The sequence below is a fragment of the Corvus moneduloides genome, chromosome 4 (genome assembly GCF_009650955.1).
Source record: "Corvus moneduloides isolate bCorMon1 chromosome 4, bCorMon1.pri, whole genome shotgun sequence".
Classification (NCBI taxonomy): Eukaryota; Metazoa; Chordata; class Aves; order Passeriformes; family Corvidae; genus Corvus; species Corvus moneduloides.
In genome coordinates this window covers 56560285-56578320 of record NC_045479.1, presented here as the reverse complement: position 1 = coordinate 56578320, position 18036 = coordinate 56560285, and the positions used below count along the sequence as shown (strand labels likewise).

General features: G+C 37.1%; 1 protein-coding gene across 5 annotated transcripts in view; it reads right to left on the bottom strand.

Annotated features, from left to right (window-relative positions):
- Positions 1-892: 892 nt before the first annotated feature.
- Positions 893-18036, bottom strand: part of BRD1 (bromodomain containing 1) — a 60678-nt gene continuing 43534 nt past the window's right edge. The window contains exons 8-12 of one of the 5 annotated variants that reach the window (XM_032105540.1): positions 11879-12014; positions 10571-10698; positions 7919-8028; positions 5524-5678; positions 893-2797 (exon numbers count right to left, since the gene is read on the bottom strand). In XM_032105540.1, the coding sequence (XP_031961431.1) occupies positions 2614-2797; positions 5524-5678; positions 7919-8028; positions 10571-10698; positions 11879-12014 (713 nt within the window). In that variant the 3' untranslated portion in view covers positions 893-2613. Of the gene's footprint in view, positions 2798-5523; positions 5679-7918; positions 8029-10570; positions 10699-11878; positions 12015-17077; positions 17304-18036 lie in introns of those variants that run through there. The other 4 variants (XM_032105539.1, XM_032105541.1, XM_032105537.1 and 1 more) reach the window with 4 other exon arrangements.

Sequence of the window (18036 nt, the reverse complement as noted above, 5' to 3'; positions counted from 1 at the left end):
TGATTAAAAAAAATCATTCCAAAACAATTAAATTAATGCTGTGCTTTTGCTTACATAAGACGAGCTCTTTCCTTTGATGTTGCTAGCGTGAGAAGAAACTGAGAATGTAGGAAGCCTTCTAAAGAATCATTTTGCAACTGTATGTATACTTTTACTGGCACTTCATATTTCACAGGTATTAACATTCTTATCATACAGGTACCATCACCTTCCAACTTCTGTTGTAACTGCATTTCAGCTTTCCAAGGTCCAAGACAGAGAAAACGCCCATTTCTCTGTGCGCCAAAATGAGGCTGTGAATCATTATCTAGTTTTACCCACACAAAATTTGAGTGTATTTTCTGGAATCAGCCTGAAATAAAATCTGATGCAGAGTACTTTTTTGAAAACCCTTTAACAGAGTCCTAACAACAACAAGTGGTTCTACTGTCTCAACATTGCCCCAGTTAAGCTCCATTGCCTTTAAAGAATGGTTATATGGCAGATCCTTGAAGTCATTATACAGTTTTACTTAATGCAAGCAACCAGAGTTTTGTTTTTCTAACTGATGTGGCTGCTGTGGCCATGAGAGCAGCACATCTCAACGATGCTCCTTCCAGGGTACCTGCCATCACTATTCTCCCTAAAGCTGTGTTTGCTGTCAAGTCTGAGAAAACTATTTGCTTGACCATTTGTGAAATTTATCCAACTTATCCTTAATTATCAGAGTCCACCACAGGCAACTGGTCTCAGCTAACTGGAATACCTCCTATGCCAAGGGGTCAGTAAGGACAATGCTGGGTGCCACAGGAGAACATTCAGCTTCTTGGCCTAGTGCCTCTGGAACAGCTCAGTCATGGAGTAAGAAAACGGGCACTGCAGCAAAATCCCAGGGGCTAAATTCAGGACAAAATTTACAGTTGAGAAAGAAATTTTATTTCAAGCTTCTACGGGGGTATTACAAACAATAGAGAATAAAAACATTAAAAACTATTTAAAAATTAATTGTCCCTTTAAAATAAAGATTCAAGCAGGTTTAACAATGAAGTATGCTATTCAATGAAGTTTAAAAAAAAAAAGATTTAAAAAGTATTGGTTTTGCTGTATTTGCTAATCCTTTATAAAAAAGCTGGGCATAAATACTTCGTGCATTCATATGCATTATTTGGTGTTTCATATTATATAACTTGGTACAGTATTTACGATATCACTGCAAAAGAGTTCAAACACAGTGCATTTATAAATAATGGAGCCATTATAAATCACATTGCAAACATACCTTGCCATTTTCATTGTTACAAATTCAGTATCTCAGTGAAGGTAGGAATAAAGTAGCTACAACAATCAATATCTTGACTTTATTTTTTTTCTTTTTAATATAAAAATGCAGTTCTGGAAACCCACCCTCCTTCTTCCCCCTGCCCAAACATAATGCTTTACTTCTTAAAAATAAAAATAAAGTACTAATTCTATATACATCACATGTACCATACAAAAATGTATCCAAAGTTTCTATTGCTACCAAAGTGTTCTAAATTAAAAGTTACATAAATCCCCTCATTGGAAACGAAAGATTACAAGTTACCAAAAAACCAAATTACACACAAACCATCGAGTTATTTTATACAATTTCCAATACATTTTTCTCCCAAAGCAAGTTGTCTTCTCATGTGCCTGTATAAAAATGCATATCAATATATTTGTCAATTTTATTTTTCATTATAAAGCAAATTAATACATTTTCTACAATAAATAAAACACAGGGAGGCACACATATCAACAAAATTAAACCAATGGGAGATAAATGGGATATGGTTTTGACAGAAAGAATGTGCTTGCAGGCTTTAAGCCAGGTTTGTTTAAAACAATAACAACCTTAATTCATTTTGGGCAACAATGGAGTGTTTTTGGTGATTTGCAAGTGATGTACATAGTATAATTTTTATTGATGTCTTTCTCACAAAGTACCCTCCAAAATAACTCAACTTCCTTTCTTAAAATACATATTTGTAATTGTAAATTTACATCAATCTTAAATATGTGGTACTTTGTGCAAAGAGCAACAATTTACACAAACATTCAGAAGTCTTTTTCAGAAGCTACAGACCACGGAAGAAATGATACAAGCAGCACCATACTGTATATGATTTAGGCAAACATATATTTGATGCCATTTTGATATTAGGCTTTAATATCCACTAAACACCTTAAGCTGGAAGATGGTGCTTAGGTAACTTAACCTCAGAAAGAAAGAAAGAAAGAAAAGTAAAAAGCATGGAAAGAAACAAAACCCAATTCCCTCCCCAGCAAAATTATAAAAGGAATTAAGGAGCTACTTCTAAAATCAGAATAAGTTAAGTGTTGAATATACATTTATGTACAATTATGAACACTATGAACAAGACATTTTAACAGGTTTAGTGGAAAATCCTCCATCTACAACACAATAAAATAATTAATCAATATGGCAATGGTGATTTAGAAGAATTGCTCAACCATTTCAAGTTTGCAGAACTCAGCCACTGAATCAACAAGTAAGGGGTTGTATCTTCAATACATTCTTTTAGACAAAGAGGTTCATTATTAGAGTTCAAGTCTCTGTGGTATTTTTCATGCCTTGCTAGAGAATCTCTGTTAGTCAATATCACTGAAGTCACTGACTGGTTCTCCATGGACTCGACTCAGGTGATTCATAGCACGATCAAAAGCAATTCTTACTGCTTTTCGTATGCTCGAGTTACGTCCTTCCATCATTTTTAACTTGTCTATGGTCTCATCTATCCCAAGGGGAACCATTTTGGATTTGGGAAGCCACTGCCTGTAACAAAAGGGCAAAAAATAAATCTGTTAAATATAGAATAAAATCAAGAGGCTTGTCCAGAAATGTCAGGGCTACTATGCCGTATTTCTCATATTGCAGATCAGTTTTACCATCTTGAACAAAACAATAAAACACCTTTTAAGGTAGTGCTTACTTGCCTTAAATACTTAAAGAACATGAAATATTAAGAAAATCTCTTCCATAAAACAGAGGCTACATTCCAATTCAGTGGTATTTAGTGATTAAGTATCAACAGAAAAAAATTAGCCTGAAATACTGATGCAGTTAAATAGGCAGCAGCAACTAACAATGGGCATGGCTCAAGAGTCACCTGACACAGTATTGTTTGTCTTCATTCTTTCCCTTCCAGTATCACCAGGAGTTTTCAGATGATGGATTTTTGCCTTACACTTCAGGCATCTCAATTTGTTCCTTATGGGGAAAGCTGAACTGGCAAGGAAGTTCTGATTAGCATGCTTTTACCCTGCAGTATGAAATCCCACTAGCTCCATATTCAGGGTACTTTTCTGTTCTAAGCTCCATAAATATCTTCAAATTCTGGGCATAGAGGAGTGATAATGGAAAAATCTCTACATCCCATTCTAATTAAAGCATTCTAAATATTTACTTTAAAAGTATAAATTAAATTTACATTATTTTCATAAATGTTGATTGCAATCCTGTTTTCTTAAATTACACACACTAAGGAAAACAAAAATCAGGTAAATTAATAAATATCTATCAAGGTATGTTACTGTAGTCTGCAATCCCAATCCTACAAAAGGCAGAAGCCCTCCTGTTCAAAAACATTAGTTTGGGAAACCATTTGGAACCGAACCAATAGGAAATCAGACAGTCAAATCTGCAAAAATTTTCTTTTAAATGAGTAAAATTGAAATATTGAAATATTTTCATTCTCTTAAAGCACTCTAAACTACAGCCCTATTGTAGTGAGCATACACACTGAAATAAAATGTGAAGAGTCAGTACAAGGACAGAGACAGTATGGTAACAGCATGAAAAGCAGCAGTCTAACCACTATCAGTTTTACTACAGATCAGAGGAAGTTTTAAGAAGGTATTTTTAAAAGAAAGCTTTCCAAGTCCTCCAGATATAAGCGGTGAAGACGAAGAAACACATATGAAAATCCATAGATACTCGTATCACAGACTGAAGGTGACACACACCCTGCAAATGAATGAAAATCACAGACAGCAGTTCAAGACTGAAAGAGACACAACACAGGGAGAATTCTGAGTGCCAGAATAATCATAATAAAAGGATCATTACAAAAACAAGTTGGTGGGGTCAGGGTAGAGGGGAGGAAAGGGGATGGAAAAGGTACTGAGTTTTTTCCCGTCCATCTATGCAGAGTTCCCATTAGAGACAACTTTACACAGTATTTACAAGATTTAGGACCACCTGCATATAGAGACTAATCTGAAAAGTTTAAGCTGCAGAGGACTCCCCAGATCAAGAAGCAATTACAGCAATTACTAAGAAAGTGGCCAGGAAGAACATGCATTACACTGGTGACACCAGTAAGAGAAAAAAATGAGAAACAGAACGCTGAGTATGTTTAAATGCAGATGTTCTCTGCCAACAGAGGCATAAGAAGGCAGGATCTTATGGAATTCTGTGCAACCGAACAAAGACAATTATGAAGAAGTACCAATTAATTAAAAAATAATTGAAGAACACAGAAATTATGCTGAAAGATCTAAGGGGCAGAAGAGCAAACATCACTTATAAGATTACGCAGGAAGTTATTTAAGTGATAGTGTACTGGCACAGAGAAAGTCAGGAGAATGGCAGCATCACCAGACACCAAATACAATCACCTAAAGAGGAAACTGATACCTAAAAGTAAGCAAATTCAAGAGAAAAACTGAGATATGGACAGATTTACAGTTAGCTTGACCTGTATGGAAACTTGGAGAGGAGAGGGTCTACAGAGAACACAGAAAAGAAATACACAGTTTGATGAGAGGTAGATGAGAAGCTTCCATGTCTAGGAAAAATCCACCAAAACCAAAAACTACCCTAACAAAGAAAAGAACACCAAAAAACCTAGTATGTCTCCCCATATTCTCACAGAAAAACCCCACCAGCCCTAAAACCAAAGACCACCCGGGAGGGAAAGAGAATGTTTTGTTGGGTGAATTATCCTCCTTCAGGCTCTACAGAGCATATTGCTAATACCAAAATAAATGGAAAAAGGGAAGGTTTCATGAAAAAATTTAGAAAAGGCTAAGAACTTTAAACAAAAATGTTAATAATGCATTTAACTGAAGACAGGTTAAAAATTCAAAGAAAATGCACTTGAGTAGACTGGGGGGAGAAGTGTTGTAATTTGGAAAGCAACAATGAAGGATGATAGAGATGTATGTTAGACTGTTGCTTTTAAAAAACCTATGAAGCAATTTTATCGGTCAATAAACAAAAGCAGCTTGCAAATAGAAAAGACTATTTAATGACTTCTATTATTTTCTTCCAAACTGACCATAAAAAGATATCTTTCAGTGATGATATATACACCTTGGTCCAAAATGATATATACCTTGGTCCAAAACCAGACTCAAATATGAAATTTTAACCTTATAATTTATACTTCCATAGGAATGATATCCATGGAAAAATAATGTTTCAGTTTTCTTCTGGACCAAAGGTATGTTTTTAAAATTTTAAGTCACTGCATCAAACAATACATTTCAGTAACATACCAACTTCTTTTATTGTCAAAAAATAGTACTAAGAATAGTTTCTCATCTGATTTGGTCTGCATTTGTTCTCCAATTTTCAGTACATCCAGAGGTGGCACTGGTATAGTAACACCATTGTGATGGCCAGCAACACGAGGCATCTTAGGGTCAATAATCTGTAAGAGAGAAGAAAGGACAGTTCCTCATATTTAAAATGATGTAATTTAAGAAGGTATTACAAATTAAGTTAACAAGAAAATAGTAAAGTAAACAGCCACTGGATATAAACTGACTTCATGTTACACACAACTTTTTGACATAAGCTGAACAGGCATAGTGGAGACCTAGTGGCAGACTTCAATGAAAACACTGAAAAAAGCATTTTTCACCCATATCAGTTCTTCTTAAAAGTCCCATCTGAATTTTACTTAATACAATCGAGACTGACAAGCAGGTTTTAGAATGAAAAAGTCAAACCAGAATTTCTAAAAGTTGTAACTGACCTCAAATTTTGGGGTTTGAAATTCATATACCTTAAAGAAACAACCTATTTTAAGGTAGAAGTATTTCTGTAAAATACATGCTCCATACTCAAACTCTGCAGCAAAAATCTTAAAAGGAAAAAAAAAGGGTATCACTTTCAAATATCTTGCATATCCAATTTAATAACTCAGTCTTCAGCAAAACATGCAGTTACAGTCACAAAGTCTTTCTAAACAGAACTTGAGGGAGAGAGGGAATATGCTGCTAACATTAAACTAACCACCCTGATGGAAAAATTCCTTGGTATGCAGATCACAGCATTATGAAGTGCTTAGCTTCCACCCAAAGAAGGGTCTTTACTCCATGCCTGTTCTACCCATCTCCTACTCTACAAACTCCTGTTGTTTTTCTAGCATCCACACTGGCACCAATCTTAATCCACAGTAAACTGACTTTGGGAATTGAACACAAAGCTAATACTGTGGGGAGTTTGTAGAAATCAGAACAATTTTCTTCTCTTGATGAAGGTTTAACTCCTCAATCAACTTATCCCACTCTCAGAAACACCAATGCTGACATAAAAAAGAAGGCAGAAAAAGAACCCTTTGGTCTTCATCAGCTTATATCTAGTGCTAACACCTTTCAAGAGACAATCAAATCATCAAATTTTCAGCATCTGAGCCAAGTTAGCCACTGAGAGCACTCAAGCGCTCTGAATGTCACCTCCAGAGTTTTTAACCTGACTCCGTATGATTACATTTCATGTTGTCCTTAGAACACACATATTAAAAGTCAGGATTGTCCAGACTCATATATAAATCAAGCCAGTGTATGAACTGTTCATATAACCCCAAAGGCCTAAAGCCAAACACCTTATCAACATTTTCTCTTGCAAGCCTTGATGTAAGTAGAACTGCATCTATTTCTCCCATATTAACAGAAGCATATACATCTCCTATATTAACAACAGCTTTAAGTTTCCAGTACATCACTCACAATTGTCTGCAATCAGTCAGTTCATTCCAACTATTGAGTTTTTTGTTTCTTTAATGAGCTGTAGAATCAGAAGTATTTTTATACTCATCTTGCAGCAGAAATAATATATAATGCAGAAACAAAGACTACTGAGACAAGTATGCTGGTTTTAGCAGGGATAGAGGCAATTTTCTTTGCAGTAGGTGGTATGGCTATTTTATGGTATAGGTGGCATGGGGCTATGTTTTGGATTTGGGCTGAAAACTGCACTGACAATATAGAGATGTTTTTGTTAACGCTGAGCCATGCTTACACAGAGTCAAAGCCTCTTCCCCTTCTCATACTGCCCCACCAGTGAGGAGGCTGGGGGTGGACAAGGAGTTGGAGGTGACACAGCTGACCCCAACTGACCCTAGGGATATTCCATCCCATATGGCATCATGCTCATTCTACAGAGCTGGGGGAAGAAGGTGGGGACATTCAGCGTGATGGTGTTTGTCTTCCCAAGCCACATATGACGGAGCCCTGTGTTCCTGGGGATGACTGAACACCTGCTGCCCATGGGAAGTGGTTGGGAATGAATTTGCTTTGCTTGTATGCATAGCTTTTGCTTTCCCTATTAAACTGTCTTTATCGCAACCCACGAGTTTCCTCACTTCCAACTCTCCCCCACCCATGGGGAGTGAGCAAGCAGCTGCAGGAAGCTTAGCTGCCATCAGGGGTTAAACCATGACACAGGAGTATAGCACATCTCCAAGGACAGGCAGGGTAGCAGAGATTATTGACTTAAAATCTGATACTGCAGTAACTTTACAAACTCAATGCACAGTAAAGAAGGCAGAATAAGCTACCTTTATTCAACCTGAATGGGAAATTACCAATTACCTTAAGTTTGCACATGGTGTTTTCAGACCAGAAACAGTATCATTACTCTACTTCTGGGAAGGTGGGCACTTACCAGAGCTGGGTAAGAGGGATATCCACTGCATTTGGCCCATACTACTTTTAGAGGCTCAAGAACAGATGTTGCAGCATCCGTTGAAATCCACATACTGCTATGCCCAACTTCTAAGAACAAAGAGATACAAAATTAAAATGTTCCAGAACGAAACCTCAGACAAATCTTCTGCAGTTCTTGGTTTCCTAATCAATAGCTCATGATCATTAGAATCCAAATACTAATACCAACTTTCACACACATACCAATAAAAAACAGGTGGTGTTCATAACAGCTCTTTACATGACACTACTACTTTATTCCAAGCCTACTGATAAAGAACAAGGGTTTAGACACTTCTAGAAATAGTGTATCTTAGAACATCTTAGTTCTTAGGAAGTGTTTGCCAAATTCCAATAATTCTTTCCCTTTGAAAAAGCTCCAAAGAAAACATAAAATTATGGTACTTCAAATAATAGTTTCTTTTACAACTGTGATGACAATCCTGTCAAATAGGTGATTTTGAAGATGCAAGTTGCATGGTATATGTTTCCACGTGCTGGATACCTGGATACTCATATAGCACCTGGTAACTCAACAATATTTGTTTGGTACACCTTTCTATTCTTATGCCTAAGTTCTAACCCGCATTTTCATTTCTATTTATTTTTAACAAGTTCTCTTGGTCTCTCTGCCCTGCCCTTTCCTGCAGTCAAGTTCAAAAACATCAGCAGGTTTCCAGGCAGCAGCAGTAATGTTTTATTTCTTCTCAGAACAAATATTTGAGTTTATGTTACTGTGCACTTATGTTGCAGTGCACGAGACAGTGGCCACTGCAGCAGAGCATTCAGAGGACTGGTGGCCAGGCCTCCAGAACACCAAGGTCTAATCCTCACCCCTTGGTTACGGTGAGTTCCCACGTTCCTAGTGGTTCTTAGTTTACATGTTTTAAGTTTATTGGTTCAGGAATTCACCACCCAGTTTTATGTATAAGTTCATGTTTGTGTATTTCCCTTAATTGCCTATGTATTAGTTCTGGAAAGTTCTCCCTTCTTCGACACCCCATTGGTCTACTCATGTAATTCCCTCCCTTAAGTTATCCCTATTGGTTATTCCCCTGTTAGCTCCTCCTCCTCAGTCGATCCCCATTGGTTGTTTCCCTTTGTTCCACCCCCATATAAAATACTTCGTTCTCGCTCACTCCCTTGTCTTTTGTCCCTGGACCCTCCACAAGCAGTAAACCAGCTGGAACCTACACAGAGACCCCTCTCTCATCCTTTGCTTCTGCCGACGCTTTTGCACCACCTTTGGGACTCGCTCCTTGGGAAGGAGCCAGCTTTCCCTGCAAGCTGCAGCCAACCCCTGCCTGTTGCAGCTGACAGCTTTCCCTGCCTGCTGCAGCTGACACCAAGGACTTCTGCAGCTGGATGCTGTGCTGCCTCGGGCAGCCCCAACAGTGTCACACTTCTACCAGAATCCTCCATTTTCTTCTCTGTTGCTGACCAATGGATTGAAGCCTGAGACAGGTTTAAACCTTTCAGTCGACCAAAACCACAACTGGTCCCCTAGATACAGTCCAGAGACTGGTCAGAATACAGTGAGTTATACCCTCAAGGTGGAACTGCGGGTGGTGATTGAAGGGGGAAAAGTTATCCGAGTTCATATGCGGTAAAGGTGAGGCAGCATTTCCTGTATGAGGAAATGTGGTACCAAAATACAGTTCAGGGGCTGCAGCTGCACTTTCTCTCAGCAGTAAGGCAATACTTGATAGAAGTAGCTCACTACTTGCCAAAATACAACTTAACTCCTCAATTATTCTCAGTCCACTCCCATTTCAAATGGGCACTGCTTATTTATAATAAAAGGTTCTATCTCAACATTACAAAAACATACTAGGGGAAAGAAGTGGTTTAAGACCTTTTAAAAGTAGAAATAGCAAGCAAAAAGTGTTTAAAGTGATCACATAAAAAAAATTAGTTCAATCATTCTGCACAGTAAGTTCTATTTCTCAGCTCTGTTAATAACAGTTTGTAAAGTATTCACATGACAGTTAGAAAGAGCCATGAGGGTTTCAATTAATGCATCCTTCCTTTACAGACTGTTTCTAAAAATATGTACATAGAACTGTATCTGGTACATAAAAACAGTACAAGTCCTCTTGTTCAGGGCAGCTATCAAGAAAGAAACCTATACTATTCTCAGCCACAAAGAAAATGGTATTTTAATCCTGAATAAAAAATCATACACAAGCTGACAGGATGCATGCAGCCAGATTCAGAGACTTCACAGGCGTATATACAAATAAGAGCCTCGGAATTCTTCCTAGTCAGAATTCATTCCACATGGGAGTAAGGGGTTACTAGTCTAGCACATATGACTACTAATTTTCTTTTACAAGATCTGTAAAAGAAAGCTCATTTTCTCTTTTTCTTTCAAAACATCTTTATTTCGTCAAGCTAGGAGAGACAATCAAAATCCGAGTCAGATACTATTCTTTTAAAAGTCTTTAGATCATCAAAAGCAGAATCCAGTAGTTTCTCAAAGGATATCAACAACAACTTCAGAACGCTTAATGTATTTAAGCAGTTAAAATAAGAATGTTAGAACCTGTCAAATAAATGGACAAAATTATAGTTATACAATACTATTAAGAATACAATTATTTATAGTTACCAGCTGCAATTCTTGCTGCTTTGGCATAGTTTCCATTTTCAATGCATGATATCAATTCACTTCGGTCTTCCAGTGTGTGTCTCCGTATGAGGGCAGGTTTACCTTTACCACACTTCGGTAGACTGAAACTATGAAAGTATTAATATTAAAACCATTACTTGATAATTTACATTGTTCACTATAAATCAAAACTTTGGACAAGAATTTAAATTTCATCAGTATAGAGTAAAATCAGTAGAGCAAACTCCAAAACTATTTTGTGTAATGAATACAAATAACAACATAAAAGCCAAACCCCTGACTATTTTCATGCACAGAATTGCCTGGTTATCAGCAGAAGACAGTTCCACTGCTCCAACACTAATACTACACAGAAAACACAATTATTCTCTCTTTAATTTTTCACTACAAATTCCAGTCTTTCAATTGTGAAATGACTATACTCAAAATGGGAACTTTGTTCTCTGCACACTTTTCTTCAAGAAATCATAGAATCTGAACAACAATTGCATTAACAATTTGATTTAGAATATCACATTTAAAACAGATGCAATATTAAATCCCTTTGTTTCTGAAAGCCTGTTTGACATGAGTACATTAACACCATTCCCTTAACGTGAACACATGAATAAAGTCCTCTTTTTTTTTTGTTAACAGATTCACCCTATACTCTCCTGTATGCCTCATCCTAGCCCAGGACTGGAGACAGCTACCTTTTACCCAGAGATCAGTGTTCTTTCAGAAGATACACCATTGGTGATGGAGACATACTTATCAAAGGTGGCAGAGGTGTTCATTCTGATGGTCCTGCCTTTAACGACAGACTCCATGGAGAGAAAGTCAATAGCTGGTACACAGTTACTATCATCACTGGAGGACCTAGACAGCAATCCATAGACTGACAACCTACAGTTCCAAACCCATTGAACTACTACCTTTTCTGTATACAAGACTCTGCTTTTTAAGTTGCTTCTCTCTCGCCCTCACAAAAATAAACACACACATTTTTAGTGTTCCAGATTAGGAAGGTAATTAAACCAAGATACTATATGCACAAACATATCTGTATCTTTACAGAGCAAGAGAAGAACAGTCAGTTTGAAAGTGTAACTGCCTGGATATACAATAATCTGAATTCAACAGAAGAATGCCAGCAATCCTGAAAGGTATCTCAGATCTGACATAAATGAGAAAATTAAAATACACACTTTTTTCCAAAATTTATGCAATCCTCCAATGTGGGTCACAAGCAGTATAGAAAACTGATATATGCAGTCTCAAATTTGTATTTCAGATTTACAGTTTTACCTTGAGTTACACAAGAGACTGTTACTAGATGAAATACTAGATTCTGATGCACAGCGACGACGAGGTTCAACTTTTCTTCCTGGAGTATCATCTAATGCTCTGTCTTTACTTTCATCTCCAAAACCATTTGATAGACCTGCAGCATAACACAAAAAATACACGGCATCAAACTGGAAACCACACCATTTTCATTAACAACTTTTTGAATTCACACAATGTATCATTATTGTTTTGTTCTTCAAGTATTTTGGTGTGATGAAAAAGAACATGAATATTAACAAAGTATTTCATTTCAAAAAAGTATTATAAATAGAAAGTTCCTGTTGTCCAGATTTTAAAGAGAGGATGAACATTTAGGTAAGGTACAAAAAAACGAAAGCAGGGGTTGTAATATGCAAAATTCCAAATGGAGTATAAATCAGTTTTTGCATGTAATGTTTCCAACTATTAAAATAATCAGCCTGCAGAAGCTGAGTAGAAAAAAGCCCAAGAAAATAAAAAGTTACAAATCAGGCAGATTACCAAGGTAATGAAAGACTCATCTGAATGCAAAGCTGTAATCATTAAAATCCTTTTCAAACACTGGAAGTAAGACTGGTATGGATTTCTTTGTGACACTATAGAGTTCTTCCTGGTAGTCCTTCTATTTTAGTGAATTCAGACTGATTGACATGATGATGACTGTTTTCTGTCACCAGTAATCAATAATATACATGTTACTGTTTTTAATACTGTTTTGTAACACAAGTTTATATACATCGAAGAAAGTTACATTTTAATTCCACAATTGTAATGAAAACAGTAAAAAGGCTTTTTTATTACAAGCTACTTATTTGACTGGCTGTTGCAAATCCTGCTCTGGGTTTGCTATACAAACAGTATTGTCCTTATTAAACCATTTCTGTACTTGATTAAAGAGACAAATGAAGAGTTTTAAGATAGCATTCTGAAGACCTTCCAGGGTGTGTGGGAGTGGGGGGGGGGGGGGTGGACATTAGGACTAACAAGGAAAGAACCCAACAGAGACCCTACAATACTATCAGAAATGCACTCACTGAAGGCAATGGTACCAGCCTGCAGTCAGCTACCGCAAACTGTAGGCTACAAAGAGAACAAAATTTTAATACAAATTCTATTCTGAGCATGCCACTCACAACACAAGGAAAAGCTACCCATCTCAGCCATCCTACCACTACCAGAGACTTGAAGGCCATCATGATCATTGTACATTCAGACACAGTCAAACTAGGTTATGTAACTATGTAACTTCACATGCCCCTCCACAGAGCAGTGTAGTATAAAACAACCATGGCAGAACTCCTTTTATTAAGTTTAATTCTTCCAGTCTGTTTGCTATGAAGACCTCTGCCAAGAAGGCTGACAACTAAGGAACTTGAGCTAAACAAGTTACTTTGTACAATCCAGTAATTTGTCAAGCATTTCCATACAGTGACTTATGGGATTTTTCCCTCCACCCCAGGAGACCTTCCATTTGGATTATCAAAACAATTTAGATTTGAAGAGAAAAAGGAGAATTTACTCAATGTTCTGAAAGATTTACATATAAGCATTCTCTTTCATTGTCGTTTAGTTGACACTGTAAATATTCATGAGTGTTTGCTTTGTAACTCCTATATTTGTCTTTGATTTCCTACAGAAGAAAAATGATAAAGGTAGCATTGTCCTGAGTGTCAAGCACCAAGCTATTGAACAGTGCTATTGATTAATATTGTTGTCATTCTCAGCAAGTTGATAAAAATATCTGCAGATTAAGGAGGAGTTGGGTCCTAGACTGTGCTGAAACAGAGCATACTTCACGAGAAAGTATACAGGGGAATTTAAGTTATCACAGTACACTTCACTTGGCACTTGAAATGAAAAGCTGAAAAAACCATTCTGCAAAGGACATCTCCTAGGCCTCTGCAAAAACTATTTTTTATATCCTGTCAGACTTATCTTTCAAGTGAGGTGTATAAACTGTTTTGTTTTTATCTTGCCACAAGCTGGAGACACATTACTCAAGTTATTGCTCAGGCATCTAGCTAATGTGAATCAGCCCTCAGCAGAAACAAGTCAGATCACAGACTGAATTTTAAACAGAAAGACAGATCAAGTAACGATTGCTGCCAGAACAAGACCACAGGTTCAGGTTTCCCAATGGACTGTGAAAGTGGAAAGAAGTACCTGTATTATAAGAGCATGTGTAGAACATTTAACCATGTATGAGCCAAATGTGACTTGGGTACTTATCTCTGCATACACTGGTTTTGTACATATATGCACACCCAGGGGAAAAAGGCTTCATATTTTTATTATGTCCATCAGTTTATGACTGTGCTGTCACCAAAATGGACATTTTGGCACTCTCAGTCCCTGGCAATGATGTCTTCTCATTGTCACCATGTCAGTACCAAGAAATATGTGGTCATGGTAAGGAGCCAGTTTTCAGCAATGCACTGGACAAAGCAACCATATCGCCTGATTGCTGATGCTAAGAAACAAGGGATACAACAGAAACATTCAACTACAGCAATGGAGACAGCTCTGTGCAGTGGCAGTCCAGCTTTATTCTAGTTTAAATATAACTTGAGAGTTTAATGACTCATTTAATTCACTTACAATTACAGTAAGAATGTTTTATCAATCTGTAGAATTGGTTACTAACAGTGGTGTTCTGGTTTCTACTGAGATAGAGCAAATTTTGTTCCGAGTAGCTGGTACAGTGCTGTATTTTGATTTAGTATAATGTTGATAACACACTAATGTTTGAGTTGATGACTGTGCAGACAGTAAGTCAAGGACTTTTCAGTGTCTCATGCTCTGCCAGTGAGCAGCTGCACAAGAAGCTAGGAGGGAGCACGGCCAAGACAGCTGATCCAAACTGGCCAAAAGGATATTCTGTACCATGGAGTGCCACGCCCCGTAGATAAACTGAAGGCAGTTGGCTGGGAGGCGCTGATCACTGCTGGGGGATGGGGCTGGGCATTGGTCAGTGGGTGCAAAGCAACAATATTGTGCATCACTTGTTTCTCTTGCGTTTTATTCCTCTTTTTCCTATTATTATGACTATTATATTTTACTTTGTTTCAATTATTAAACTGTTCTTATCTCAACCCACAGGTTGCACCTTTTTTTGATTCTCATCCTCATCCTACTGCGGGGAGGGAGGAGCGGGAAAGTGAGGGGGTGGCTGGGTGGTACTTGGTTGTCAGCTGGGGTTAAACTACAGTAAGTGGGAAAAAACCCCAAAACATTTTTGACAAATTAGGAATACTACCATGCAAAAGAATTTAGAGCTTCCTTTAGACATATTTCTCTCTTGCTTGTGGAAGTATGAAAAACAAAGAACTTGCAAGCTATCAGCAGTAGTTTTCCTGACCATCAAGCCCCAAATGACAGGAGCTTACACAATCCATGACACTCAACTTCATACAATTCACATTTCAGAAGTTATAGGGAATAGGCATTATTTTAAGAAAGGAAAACCTCAATGCTTAGTTTAAACAAAACACACTCATATCTAGTCATAGATGCAGCAGTTTTCAAGTGACCTTGTAACTTGCCAGAAAAAACCTAGGCAATAAAATCTAAGTGCTTTATGGCAGTAGCACTGATACGCAAAAAAAATAAATTGCTTATACTACAGAATTTGGTTTCTGTTCTATCATTACAAAACTATTTTCTACCATGAATCATGAAACACACAATGTCCTGTAGCTGCTAGAATAAGTGAAATTAAAGATCTCCATTTGCATTGAGGAACTTGCATTTCATTGCATCAGTAGATATAACTAAGAAGGTCAAATAAAGAACATCCGTGAGAGACGTAACTCATCCTGCTTGCAACTTTCCAAAAGCTCATTATTTTGTTAGATCAAATGAGCTTTCTCTACAGTCAGGAGTGAAACTTTATGTCAGGTACTGATCTTACACATACTGCCTCACCAACACCACTGAATGACAACCCTCCCCTTCCCGCCAAAAGTCCTAAAGATCAAACTTAAAGCCTTTCATTAGTGGTTCATTTCTTTCACTTTTCCCCTCTGTTCTTGAGTTTCTTCAAAAAATAAGTCCACTCTCAAGAGGCAGAACTTAACCTTTTTCTCTTAAAAAGGGAATTCTCAAACAATAAAGTCTGCTATCAATCTTAAATGCAGGGTTACTGCCATTTCTAATCTTCAGCTCAACTTCAAATTACATGGAAAATTTACTGCTTGTCAATCATAGCATACAACACAACCATTTTGAAAATAAATAAATGCTAACTAAGAAGAAAAAAAAGTAAGGCAAAGATGTTCAGCCTGATACTTTTGACAGGTCCCTCACTGCACTGAAAATTTTATTTATCAGGCAAAGTTTTAACTTTTTCTCAACAGTGCCAATTTGTTCTTAAGCTGCAATTAAAACTTTCATTGACTACCTACATCAAGCAAGTTAGAATCTTGTTGCCCATAGCAAATTAATGGAAGGAGGAACAGGTAATTCCCAAAAGAGAGCAGAAGTTTGGAAAAAAGGTAGAGGAACAAAGCTCAGTATAGTCTGAAAAGCAGCACAGCATGTCCATGAATGTAAAAAATGCTGCCCCAGAATACAGAATTGTGCATTTCAGACTGTAATCACATCTTACAGTTCTGCTGAAACAAAAAGAAAGAAGCACAACTCATGCAAAATTACTTTAAAGCACTTAAAACTGTACTATGAATAGCTTGATGCAAAACCAAGCACATCCAAATGTAAGATGAAGTGCTCTGCTAAAACTAGACCTGAAGGGCTGAGATTCAACCCGGGAGCTAAAAAAACTGGGAGCATTCAAAAAGTGACTGCACATAGTGCACTTATATAATACTATTTAGTCTCATTTTCAGTCGCGACTTGGGCACTTACCCAGAACCAGTGACGTTACTCTTCATTAAAATATATATACAGTAGAGGAAAATGTCTATTGTACTTAAAAACCCCATCTTTTTCTTGGTAGGTTTCATTTCTCCAAGGAAGATGAGACTTTTTGGGGGGAAGGGGGAAGGGAAAAGGATGGAGATGTAGCATTTTTAACTAATCTGCTCTCACAGAACATGTTCTGGGAATAAGAATGCTGGGACTGGTAAAACTCTGCGACCAATCTGTGTCACATATACTACAACACGTACAACTTTGTAACTTACGGAAATGGGGCAATATATTGAATGAAGAACATAGTTTCATATATGTCAAAGACTTCCTCCAAGAGTGTTCATTTCTATTTGTTTTTTGTTTTAAGGATGGCTGGTGTCTCCAACATGATCCAAATTAATTACTTCAAATGTAATTGTCTTTCTGCGTTCCAAAATGATCATTTAATTGAATTCCATTCCATGTTGAGGATAATAGAAAATAATTAGGATCCAAAGAGATAAATACCCAGCATGATATTAGTTAATATGAGAACCTGGAAGACAGTGAAAAAGCCATTAAGTCTCTCTGAAAGGAAACAGAGCTTTCAAATAAATAAGCCATCCTTACAGCAGCGTCCAGAGACAGTGAGAATGACAGAAGTGTCCCACATATTCTATCACTAATAACTAAGGTTTCTAAATGGACAATCTAAATAAATTTCACTTTGCTTCAGGCCTTTTTCTTGAAAAAGAAAATACTGAAAGTCATTGAAAGCACAGAATACAACCCCACGTGCATGATATGCACCAAGAACACAGTTTAGAAACGTATCTAAAAATACCTCCAGTAAGAGTAAGAAAGGGGATGTCACTGATTTAGGGGAATTTATAGATACAGGTATGCACACACAGGATAAAGGAATACTTTAAGGCAATAAATCATCAAAAGTTACTGTATTCTTAAAAATGTGAAACTTGAAAATGGGCAGACTGCAGAAATAGGAAGGTATCTACTAAGTCTTTTTTTAAGAGTGACCCTAAGAGTAACCCTTTAAATGTTACTTCAAACAGTAAATTCTGGAGTGCAGTAGGTGTATTAAACACAATTCTTCTTTTCCGAATACACAGATGAATATCAGAGCACATCAAAGTTTCCAGTGCTTAAAACAGTCTTCAGTATGCAGACGAAATGGAAGCCAGTTACTCAAAGACTACAAAGCCTGGTGTGAAGAATCCCCTTGGAAATAAAGCTTTTAAAACTTGCTTAAAACTTGGACATGGCTAAAG